We start from the raw sequence: 12665 nt of genomic DNA, 5'->3' as shown, positions 1-12665 counted from the left end.
TTTTCCGACTCTTGTCTTTGTATCTTACTATAGTGATCATAGTGTATATATGTATATATCTATCTGGTGTACAAATCTGTATGTAACCTATTTCTGTGGGCGTGTGGGCCCATCTCAAAACTCAAAGCATTTATTATAGGTCCCAGTTCTTTAGATTTTCGTATTCATCAGTCGCCTGCAAATGCGATGTTATGGTCTCGGTTTGTGTTTATTTCACGTCCTATTCAACAGTCACGGTTTTCACTAGTAAGGTTAAGGGTTAAATATAAGGTTAAGCCAATCAGAAGAGCTAAAATGGCTTGTTACAGACAGAAGTGAAATTTAAATGGAAATAAGCATAATAAGTTCCCGTTAATTTCTTTAACCTACTCATTAAATTCATTCATACAATTGCTTTTACACCAGTCAGTTAGTCAGCTAATTATTTCATGATTAATATGCATATTTATTTTAGCTTACAGGTGACTTGGGGACAAAAATCCAGAGAGATGGCTCCATATTATTACAGTATTAGCAGTTATGTAATGAAACTGCAAATGTATTTAATATAGGTCAAACTATTCTGATGTCTGTGTGATTTCATGTTTCACAGAGAGCCGCGGAGAGCGTGCCAAAAGACTGTTCCGCCATTACACTGTGGGATCCTACGACAGCTTTGACGCTCCCAGGTAAGAGCTGCCATGCATCTAGCTGTTACTGATACCTGAGCTGAGCAGCTGCCAGTTTCATCAAAAGACACTGTGGTGTGCACAGATTCATTAAGCAGCAGGGGCACAGACAAACGCCTCCTAGCCACTCACAAGACAAGAGGAAGGGTTCGTTTACGGTGAGGTCACATCACAGTGGTACCCCACCTAACAGAGGGGCATTTGAGTTGAACACAAAAGCACTTTGGGGCACTTGGATTGACAAAAGAGACGTTTAGATGCTCCAGCTGCTTGTTAAGTGTGACCAGAATGATGCAAGAAAGTGTCCCATTGTGGATAAATAAAGGTTTAAACATGACTACTGCTGTTTTCTACCACTGGCCTCTGAGCAGCTCAGCTCAGGAAATGAGGGGTTATGTACTTTGCTAAAGAGCATGATGTGTCTCGTCAGTCCTCCCAGGGGGCACTGAGAGCTGACAGCCTTTTCATTATGACGCTGCTGCTTCACTGTTTAGACATACTGCACATGTTGGCAGGGGATTTGTTTGTATCGTAACATACTGTATCCATCTACCCAGATGATTCATAAGTTCCAGTGATACTTTGATGATGTGATGTGTTGTGAGTGATTCATGCAGCAGGATGACGATGTGTGACGGTTCGCTGCCTCCAGTCTAGAAGCTGATCTGCCTGCTGCTGAAGTTATCCTCCAGGCAGAGGTGTACCAGTTGTGTTTTGACTAGCAGGTTTTGCTGAATTTAACCTGTGCTGAGAGGTAAATTTGTGTCATATCAGGATTTTAGAGTAAGCCTCGTCTTTTTGATGTCTGCTTTTTGCCTCCAAGCTGCAGAGCTGCTTTGCTAGGTTGCAGATTTCAGGGTGGGCTGAACTTGTTGGTGCTTTTAGTGCACTTCGGTGACTAATACATCTGAAATTTCTTTGTGTTGACCGGAGTTATGAAATCACCAGATGATCATTACTGCCCCCGATGACCACGCAAGCTGAAGTAATGCATATGTATTAATGTTCTGTGGGACCGGCCAGAAATAATCTCAGAACAACAGCTGAGATCTTTAACTTTTGACAGAAGATTATTGTACTTTTCTGCGTTAATAGAGCTAGTCATCCACCCACTGTGACTTAATCAGCATCCGCTTTTACTCAGTGTTCGTTCTTAAAGGGCACCTTCACAGATGCAACAACTCGCCTGAGTTGAGTTGAAACTGTGGATATTTCAGTCAGTTACCTCACCCTGCCCCGTGCATACTTGTAGACTGGATATCAGTAATCAGTAACTGGTTTGTGACCATTTTTTAATCCCCAAACTTTAGCCTTTTGCATGCTTCTAAGTTGCTTTTTGGACCCTGAAGTGATGATATTTAAACGAGGGAATGCCAGGAGGCTTGTTGAGCAGGCCCTAGTATATGGGTGCTAATCAGTGAGTTACTAAGTAACAGACTAATATAAAAAAAATGAATTTCACTTACCAAAACTGGAGATAAATATCTTTGATAAGCTGTGGCAAACAGTAAACCAATCCTAAAATAGAAGGTGGAAAGATCCAGTTTAGTGACTCATATTGGTGGAGGTTAGGTCTTTCTATTAGCTATAGCTTCCTTGTTCAGCACACTAACTTTAAGCCTAGCCCCCAGCCTTTAAGGTTTTTTGGATAAATACAACAAAATAAAACCAGTACCGGTACCAACAAAAGAAGATTTATTCATAACACACAGAAAAGACCCAGGGAAACCGAGTTAATGATAAAAACTATAAAAAATAACGATAAAAACCGATGAAAACCCTGAAAACCATAAATTTCACACCCGAGCCTCAACTCTCACAGCCCGGTACCAAACGACTCACGGACTGGTACTGGGGTTGGGGACTGCTGCTGTAAAGTTTAGCTTTTTAACAGGGGAGTCTATGGGGACTCCCTTTTGGAGCCGCCCTCAAGTGGCCATTAGAGGAAGTGCAGTTTTTTGCAAAGGGCGTGATTTTCTAGCCTTCGAGGCTCCCACTAGTGTAATATTCTGGTCTGTAAAAGCACAAGTCTGAAACCAACATCTTCCCATTAACTCGTCATTCACTGTGTGTCACAGCATCACGGTGAATTGGTTTCAGGTAAACTCTTTTCAGTGTCCAGAACTCGTACTCAACAAAGACGTATAAATAAAGCTATTATCAGTTAGATTATTCATTATTTATGTGAAGCCATGCCTCTTCTATCATTTTCACACTCATCATTATTCGTCTTGATTCCTCAACTTTAACCAAAAGGCCTACATTTGCTCTGACTGTGCTACTCTCGCATACGCACGTTATCATTTATTATTAACTGGCTTTTCATCAACAGTGACATTTCATGGAAGCGACACACTCAGCAGTGCAAACTCAAACACATATGTTTGTACACACACACACACACACACTCTATAGCACACACACATCATGGATAATTAAAGGCGCGTTGTAGCAGAGATGCTGGTTTGGCCAGGCAGGCAGGCATGGCTGACTCAGAGCCGCCCTCACATGGGCCCACTTTCACAGCCTTTATCACTACATGTAATATCGCACCTATTCCTCCTTATATCCCTCTATATTTGGCCGTGTCTCCTGACCATCTCTGCATCCCTCCTTCGCTTTCTATTTATCACTGCATTGCTAACCCCCCTGTACTTTTTAATTTTCTTTCTATCACCCTCTCCTCCCTGTGGTGTCTCCATCTGGAGGTCAGACAGTGAAGGGCACTCAAATGGGAGCGGAGAGTTATCGAGGGGGAAGAAGTGCTCGGACAAAGGAAGACAGGAATTTCGTGTTCACAAATAGGTGGCAAGAGACATGAACTGTGTTTTATGGAAGCAACAGGAGGTCTGAGGAGGAAAAAGTTTACCCTTTGGCTTACTTTAAGTTTCTTCATCCTGATTGGAATGACCAAAGCAAGATAGCATCTTGTTTATGACGCTGACATTTACTTTTTAGCCAACATCAGCTGGAATTTATTGACAGTTAACTGGCTGATTGGTCGAATAGTTTAATTTTTCTCTTCCAAAGAAATTTCACTGATAAATTCTTTATCTTTAAAAAATGGACATTTTGGCTCTTGTATAGCTCGGGCTGGCAATAAAAAGTCGAAGAAGTTGTGTGGTAGAGAAGTAATTTTGAATGGATGAGTTTCTATTTTTGCCCCACTCTGACCAAAAGAAACAAACAACAACTTGAATTATTTGTACTGACTTTGAAGTAAATTCTCTCTTTGTAAAGTTTTCAAAAGCTTTACTTTCTCTAATACAGGATTTGTTTTGCGGACTGGAATGTCTGAGGCTAGCTTTGCAAATTGGAATGATATTCCTTTTCAACATACTGGCTCATCTCTTAGACACATCTTTGTAACTCCATCTTTATGTCTGTCAATTCTCCTGTTGAAACCTGGATATTCTTCGTAGCCTGACTTGGACAGAATGAGATAAACTGTGCCACTGTAGCAAAACCTGCCATCCTAAACCCACCAGTAGTACCATATCACCCCATTAGAGCACTTCGCTCTCGCACTGCAGGCTTTTCAGGCCCCTCTTCTGTGGAACCAGCTTCCAGTTTGGATTCGGGAAACAGACACTATCTCTACTTTTAAGATTAGGCTTAAAACTTTCCTTTTTGCTAAAGCATGTAGTTAGGGCTGGACCAGGTGACCCTGAATCCTGCAATAGGTATAGGATGCTGGGGGATTCCCATGATGCATTGAGTTTTTCCTTTTCAGTCAACTTTCTCACTCATTATGTGTTAATAGACCTCTCTGCATTGAATCATACCTGTTATTAACCTCTGTCTCTCTTCTACAGCATGTCTTTATCCTGTCTTCCTTCTCTCACCCCAACCGGTCGCAGCAGATGGCCGCCCCTCCCTGAGCCTGGTTCTTTCTTCCTGTTAAAAGGGAGTTTTTCCTTCCCACTGTCGCCAAAGTGCTTGCACATAGGGGGTCATATGATTGTTGGGTTTTTCTCTGTATGCATTATCATTGGGTCTCCCTTACAATATAAAGCGCCTTAAGGCGACTGTTGTTGTGATTTGGTGCTATATAAATAAAATTGAATTGAATTGAATTGAACCAGTCAAAGCATAAAGCTTTCCCTCAGTTTTAAGGTATGATAGTTATAGTAAAAAGATCAAGTTCAATTTAGTTTTATTTATAAAGTGCCAAATCACAAAAACAGTTGCTGTTTTATATTTTAAGGTAAAGACCCTACAATAACAATGAAAGGGCCCTCTATGAGCAAGCACTTGGTGACAGTGGGAAGAAAAAACTCACTTTTAACAGGAAACCTCCAGCAGAGCCAGGATCAGTAAGGGGCAGCTGTCTGTTGTGACCGGGTGGGGGTGACAGAAGGGAGACAAGACCGAGTAAGAAGACTGAGATCAAAAATAATAATAATGAGTAAAGGCAAAGTGGTGTTTAAACGCATTAATTTATGTGATCAAGATCAAAAAATCTCGGTGACGAATGAGTCAGTCAAAACAAGAAATGTGTGAACATTTGATTGCTACCATCATCATCACAGCACACATATTTTCAGCAGCGTCATTGCTGCTCTGTAATGAGCTGCATCCAATTAATTAAAGAAGCGTGCACACAGGAAGAGACTAGCAGCAATGTCGCAACCAGATAGTGTGGCGTGGCAATGAAATTCAGCAACAGGCAAAATTTGAAAGAAAGAAGGAAAAAGTAAATTCTTTTAATTGTAATATTTTTTAAATACTACCATAAACTAGCTACATTAAATTTTTAATAATTACTTTGTTGTCGGTGTCTGCTGAAAACACCTGTGTAAATTTGTTCATTCGTTGTTGACTTTGGTGAATGTGTTTATGTTTTCTCAAAGTGATTAAAAGGTTTTTGCACATAATCACGTCAGGTATATGATTCGTTTGGGCACTTGTTTATTTGTCTGTTTTGCAGGATTGTTACGATATCTGGATTGTAATTAAAATTTGTATCAGAGGTCAGTTTAGATTCATTGATTTGTTTGATTAAATGTAAAAGTGGAAAAACTGAACATTTTACATATCATACTGAAATAAGAACAACTGGGAGACATCATGTTGATGTTCTCAATATAATCCAGATCCAGACGTCCATCTGGACCCAAACTCAGCCTCTCTCAGGCTGTACAGAAAGACAAGCAAGAAGAGTGAGTTGAGCTCACTCAGCCATCCCATTCTTTCAAAAGGATTTCCTTAACATGAGAAGACACTGCATATATCTGAATCTGCACATGAGCCCAAGTGCATATAGCAACTTGTGTATTGTTTTAAAGCATTTTTATTAACTCTGCTACTGTATTTAGGCTGCCTTTGCTACATGCTTAACTTTAAACTGGCTTTAAAATCTTTAAAAGCCCCTACACTTGGGCTCTCAGTGAAAGAGATGAAAGCTAAACTGGCAGATCATTAGCTCTCAGTGTCATTATCACAGATGCGCTGAGCAACTGCACACAATCTGTACATGAGACTCGTCTTTTGGGCCAACAGCGGGTCAAATAAGGACGAGTGGCGCACAGAGAACATCCCGTTAAACGCTCTTGTGGTGGTTTGTCATGTCTTGTTAAGAACATGCGTTGCTGTAGATAAACTGCACACACACATACACACACACACAGGATAACAGAGGACAGACTGACAGGCTGAAAAACAAAAACACATGATCATGTGGACCTTCTGTCAACATTTGCTTCCTGCCCCACCTCTCCCCCTCTCTTCCTCTCTCTCTCTCTCCCTCATCACACATGCATGGACACACATATTATACACACAAATTCACAGTGGTATGGCCTGACATGCACGGAGAGTAACAAATGGGCAGGCATGCGAGAAAAGAGAGGATAAGAGCTGTGATCGTCCTTGGATGCAGGAGGGAGGCAAGAGGATGAGAGAGAAAGGGATTGAGCAAACGTAGATATAGAGAGAGAGAGAGAGAGAGAGAGAGAGAGAGAGAAGGGAGAGAAGGAAGGAAGGAGGGAGGGAGGGAGGGTAAGACGGCATAACAACTACGACATACGTGGACGGAGCCTCTGACTAAGAGATGATGTGAGTGCCTATTTGGGAGAATCTGTACCTCTCCTCTCTCTTTCTCTCCCCCTCCTCCTCCTCCTCTTCCTCTTCCTTCTTCCGCCACTCATCCACCAGCTGTTTCTCTGTCCTCTCTCCGCTTCCTGTCTGCATCGATGCCCACCCACCCCCGTTTGCAAGACCCTCTCATTCATGCTTCGTTTACAGCAAATGTGAGGAGGAGGGGGGGGCGACGCATGTTTGAGTGTGTGCATGGTTTATGTGAGGTATGTGTGTGTGTGCATGTTAGAGGCAGCAAAGAATAGAAGAAGAAAAAAAACAGGGGGTGGGTGAGGTTAGTTAAGTGTGATTTATAGGCATGCGGGGTCAATAACAGCAGGAGGACAGCAGAAGAGGCTCCAGGACAAACTGTACAAACTCAGATTTATTTTTATTACACACACAAGCCAAGTGGATTCTTTACATTTTAAAAAAATTGTGTAATGTTAGATAATTTAATTTGCCTTATCTTTTCATATTGTGTCTAACAATGGTAATACCTTTTTCAGTAATGTGAGAGGCCTCTGTCATTCCCTCGATAGCAGACTTATCAGAGTCACATCCATTTTTATGAATGGGAAATCATGACAGTGATAAATAGGCAGAGTGAATACTATACATATAAACTATAGGAAGTGGAGGAGTGAGGGGAAGTGTGCGAAGGGGAAGAGTGTGTACGTGTTTTTGGGGGCTGTGTGTGAGTTAACTGCATGAATGCTGCCATGCCTGGACTGTATGTGTGTGTTTGTGTGTGCATGAAGCCCCCCCCCGCGGAGAAACCCAATCACCTCTTTTTCTCGCTCTCTTCCTAAATGCCCTCAGTTCTCTCTTTCTCTCTCTCTCTCCCTTTTTCTTTTTAAGCCACCTTATTCTCCTTCCTCTCCCCCTCCTTCTCTTTTCTCTCCCTCTCTCTCTCTCTCTCGCTCTGTGTCGCAGTCACAGCGAACCATCTCCATCCCTCACTCTCTCTCCCATTCCTCCTCTCTCTCTCTGTCTTAAGTATGAAGGGGCTGGGAGTGCTCGGCCCTCTCCCTCTCCCTTTCCCTTCTTCCATTTCTCTCTCCTCCTCTTCCTCCTCCTCTCCTTCTCCTCCTCTCTCGCGGCTCGCGCTCTCTACTGTCTCGCTGGAAGACGAGAAGGAGAAGGAGCAGGAGAAGGAGGAGGAGGAGAGGGAGGGGAGGAAATGGCGATGGGGGCATGCGGCGAGGAGGATCTCTCCCTCTCCTCCTCCCTCTCTTCTTCCTGGCCATCGCTCGGCCCTGTGAATAGGAGCGTCTGGTTCATTTACAGGTACCTGCCATGGCTTTTTATACCCCCCCTACCCTCTGCTTCCTGCCTCTCTTTTCCCCCCTCTTCCTCCAGTTGCCGGGGGGGAGGAGATGGAGGGGCAGAGGGAGGGATGCATGCATGTGGACATCATGGATGGCAGGGCAGGATCGATTAGATAGACTGACAGATGTTACAAAGCATGCCTGCAGACAGATGTTTGTGATTCAGCGTGCCTGAGTGTGAGTGTGTGTGATGCATGTGTGTGAAGACGGACGAGTGCTGCTGCTGCACAGCCCGGTGTATGAGCAGTGCAGTCGTTCTGTGTTTCGCTGTATGAACATGTGTGTGTCATCTTCTTTCTCTCTGCTTTGGAATCGCTCTCTGTTCTCTCAACTGTTCTCTTGCAATGCTGCACCGGGAGAAGTGACGCTTGCTGCTTTTACTGACGTGCAGATTGATAGCGTGTTTGTTTGCGTGCATGCATGCCAATGTCTGTGTGTTTGTATGTGTGTGCGCGCTCTGGATAGATGGATGGCATGTTTGCTGCTGTCCATCTAAGACAAAAAAAAAAAAAAGGTAAATGGCAAGCAAATTACCCCCCGTCCCCCCATATTGGCTGGTTGATTGTATATGTTCTTGTGTCCTGTTTGCTGTGTGGCGTGTTTCTGTATGTTTACCAGAATGTACGTACATGTGTCCGTGTGTGAGAGAGATAAAAAAGGGGGGACTGCCGACAGAAAGGAAACAGCGCATGGTGAGGGAGTTTTAAGGATGCAGCATGCATTACAAGTTCCAGCTTCTCTCTGACACCTCTATGGAAGCCTGCTTGGCCAAACCTGTTTAATGCCTTGGCTTCCTACCTATGCAGCATGAGACACACTCTACACTGTGCTGCATTGTCCAGCTCAATCGCTTTCTGATGACAACACTGTGTCCTGGGTCAGTGGCTGGATCCTCTGAGCGATGCAGTGCACAGAGGTGTATCTGAGCGCCTGAACCTCTTCCTCCTCATTAAATGAGACGGCAGAAGCTCACAGTCTGAAACCTGTGTTGTGTTCAGGTATCAACTTGAGAAGAAAACAATCTCCAAAAACTAAAAAAAAAAAAGAAAAGTGGAGATTTAATCAGGGATACGTTTAATTAAATCCGCTCACAGGTTTGACAAGCACACATAACTTGGAAATAATGTTAAGATTTTTCTGTAATTCTCTAACATGACCAGACTGCTAACAACAAGTGTTCATGGCTGGCTTCTGTCATTGGGACACTGAACCAAATTCCTTGTGTACAACTGATTGGTAATTATCTGAATAATAAAACTTGCTTGAGCAGTTTGTTGACCAGCATGGTGAAAGATTCCAAAGATGAGTAAAATTAGGCTGCATTTGCAGTAGCTTTTAAATGGGCAGGTTTTTTTATTGATGTCCAAAGAAGTCACATGTCGATAAACTAAGTAAGTGACTTTTGATCGCACTCATCTTCCACTGACTAACTTTTAATTAAAAATGTAAATAATTTAAACTGTTTGGTTCTTAAACTTTTGATACAATATTCCACATTTCTCTGCATTTTTTATTTTTATTTATTTTATTTTTATTTTTTTATATTCCCAAATACTGATTGATTAATAGCTCTGGGTTTGGGCACTCATAATGCATCATTTGTTTTCAGAAATAAAAGCCTCAACTTTCAGAGCTTATTCATAGGGGTATATCATAGATGTAACACTTCTTGAAGGATCTTTTTCTGTAGTGTTACCTCTCTTCTAAAACTTGAACAAATCTATGAAAACTTTGTGATCAGTCATTTATTTTTTGGCCATTTGTAAAGATGCCATATTTAAGCTGCTTTAACGTCTGCAAGCCACTTTGCAACCCTCTCCACTGCTTCTCCTTATCATTGCTGTAATCACATCTGTTGTCATCAGTGCCTCCTCTCTTCTGTTCTCTGGTCTCACTGCAGCTGCTGCTTTTGAAGATTACAGCCATGCCACTTAATATAAAGGACTGCAGATGAAATAAAAACCACCTTTTGACTATAAACCTTTTCAGTAAAGAAATAAGTTACCTGCACATAAGTCAATGACTTGTTGCTTATGTTGTATGTCGAGACAGAGCAGGTTAACCCAGCGTCAGTCTGATGTCTGTGTGCATTTAACAGTTCTGACAGGTCATATTTTATAGAAAATGTGCTACGCTGTGCAATTCTATGGATGAATGCGATTTTTGCTACTGCTCATTCCTACCTTATTTTTTTGGTAATTATGCCTATTGCCGTATTGCGTGCAAAGTCATTAACTTGGTCCTTCATTTGAGATCTGTGCTGGGTAGCAGAAATGGACAGAAACGGATGAGAATAACAAAGAGACACAGCCTTGGCACAGATAGAGAGGCTCTCACAGCTTGTAGAGTACCATGCACTCAATGGACTGAGAGAAAAAGATCAAGAGGGGGAAATGTGATTAGAAAAAAAAGTTACTGTATGATTAGAAGTTTGGAGAACAAGGGCAAGAAGCCAATATTGAGAGCTTTATGGAAAGGCCGTCAGGATGGAAAAATGTAAAATAAGGAAAAAGCCAGTAAAGAGAAAAAGAGAGCGGGATGAACAGATGGAGTGGGTTGGGACTATTTTGGTGCACGGTGGGATTATCAGCAAGTGGTTACAGTATGTTACAGCTGAAACGTGTTTTATGTATATACCTCTCTGACTCACTTGGTGACTGAGCGGTTGCTTGTATGGCCTTTTCATTCATAACAACAAGCTTTGCATACCTCTGAGGTTGTGGTGGACCTTAGATTGTCTCATATGTCTGACCTCTGTGCTAACAGGACAACAAAAGCGTCTGGTTATGAAAATATAATGCACAAATATGTAGTATCTAAATTTGCTTGCCCTTCATGTTGTGAACCACTGTGTTCAGTGATGTAAGAAGTGATTATATTGTCTACATAAACCATTATAAAGAAAACAGCCAAGGTTTTAATAACCAGGAAGTAGGGCTGCCACAAACGATTATTTTGATAGTCGACTAGTCACCGATTATTTTTGCGATTAGTCGACTAATCAGATCATCATCCATTGGACGTACAGCGTACAGCTTATTGCACCAGCAGCATCTGCTCTTATATAACTATCATTAGCTTACAGCTTGAAGTGTTTGTGCTAACTAAAAATAAAGACAAGATGGTAGTTTATTAATTTTTAATGAAATTTGCAGATTATTTCGGTGAAGTTTAATAAACTCCTTGCTTTCTAAAATATAACAAGACACCGGAGTATATTCTCCAGCGTCTCACACTTCTGACAATCAGCTGTCTGCTTGACAGTTTTAGCTGTGCAAAAACTATAACTTTAATCTCAGCCAAACCGATTTACTCAGGAACAAATAAAATACTAAAGAAAGCCAAACAATAACATTTTTAAGTTATCTAAGTGACTTATATATATGTTTAACCTGACTAGCGAAAGACGGCGGTGGGTTTGAAAACGATTTGCCGGGAGTCCGGTGTTCTCACGGCTCTAGTTAGCCTTGCCCCCGCCTAGCTAACGAGCTAGTGGGTAACAGACGTCTCCGAAAACGTCGGAGCGCTTTTGAAAATATGTGGTGTCTTGATAAACTGAGCAGATATTTGAGGTTTACACAGCTACATTCTCGCCTGAAAATATGTTAAACGTTTATTTTGTGCCCCAGAAAGAATAATAAGAGTAAAGTTAAAACTAACTAGCTGCTGCCATTGTTGACAACTGCGCTATGAATTCTGGGACACAGCTTCTTCTTCTTCGGGGTTTAACGGCAGCTGGCATCCTTGTACATGCAGTGCTGCCATCTTCTGTTTCAGTCCGTTATTACACTCTTAAATCCTACTACCGGTACTCATTCCTGCGTCCTTTGTGATCTTACAAAGCTTCAAACGATGCGTCGACTATTAAATTAGTCGTCGACGATTTTAATAGTCGACATAATCGTGACTAGTCGACTAATCGTGGCAGCCCTACCAGGAAGTATCAGAAGGAAAAAAAGTACTCGTCGAGAAAAATGTCCTCGGTGATTATATATTAAAATTTTGGAGTATTGTGTGTTCAGCACTGCTGGCTGATAAATCATCGTATCTTTGTCATCACAAAGTAAATATAAAGACAAACACTGAAATGCAATGACTGTGAATAAAAGTCCTTTTATGTACTTGTGTAGTTACCTCATACCAGGAGGCTCTGGGTTCGAACCTGCTGGGATCTTTCTGGGTGGCCTTTCTCTTGTGTTGGGCACATTGGTGATTCTGAATTGCTCTTTGTTTTGTGTGTTTTTGTATGTTAGCCTATCCAGTGTAAGCTGGCCTTAGAGCTATTAGTTAGCTTAAGCATAACTTTGTTTTCTGTGTGTTGTCTTTGGACATACATGGTGTTGAGAGAGTTTCTGTAACCATAACTGTAAAGAGTAAGTTTAAAAGGAAATGCTGTTATACTTGAACTTCAGTAAATGCACTTCTATCACACCTCAGGCTGCTTACACTCCATCTGTGCCACAGCACAGAACAGAAAATATACTATACTATATGAGCCGCACCTGTGAGCATGCAGTGCCTGTTCTCTGCTGTCAGTGACTAATAGTTTACCATTACATAGCTTGGCTCTGGTGTGGACCTACCCAAA

At 41.9% G+C, this 12665-nt stretch overlaps 1 protein-coding gene across 1 annotated transcript in view; it reads left to right on the top strand.

The window, feature by feature from the left end:
* shank1 (SH3 and multiple ankyrin repeat domains 1) overlaps positions 1 to 12665 on the top strand; it is a 103568-nt gene that overhangs the window by 69628 nt on the left and 21275 nt on the right. The window contains exon 16 of the mRNA XM_082531918.1: positions 593 to 668. Within this exon, the coding sequence (XP_082388044.1) occupies positions 593 to 668 (76 nt within the window). The remainder of the gene's footprint in view (positions 1 to 592; positions 669 to 12665) is intronic.

The sequence above is a fragment of the Aulonocara stuartgranti genome (genome assembly GCF_965226115.1).
Source record: "Aulonocara stuartgranti genome assembly, chromosome: 4".
NCBI lineage: Eukaryota > Metazoa > Chordata > Actinopteri > Cichliformes > Cichlidae > Aulonocara > Aulonocara stuartgranti.
Note: the sequence above shows the minus strand (reverse complement) of the source record. Positions and strands in the feature narration are given on the sequence as shown.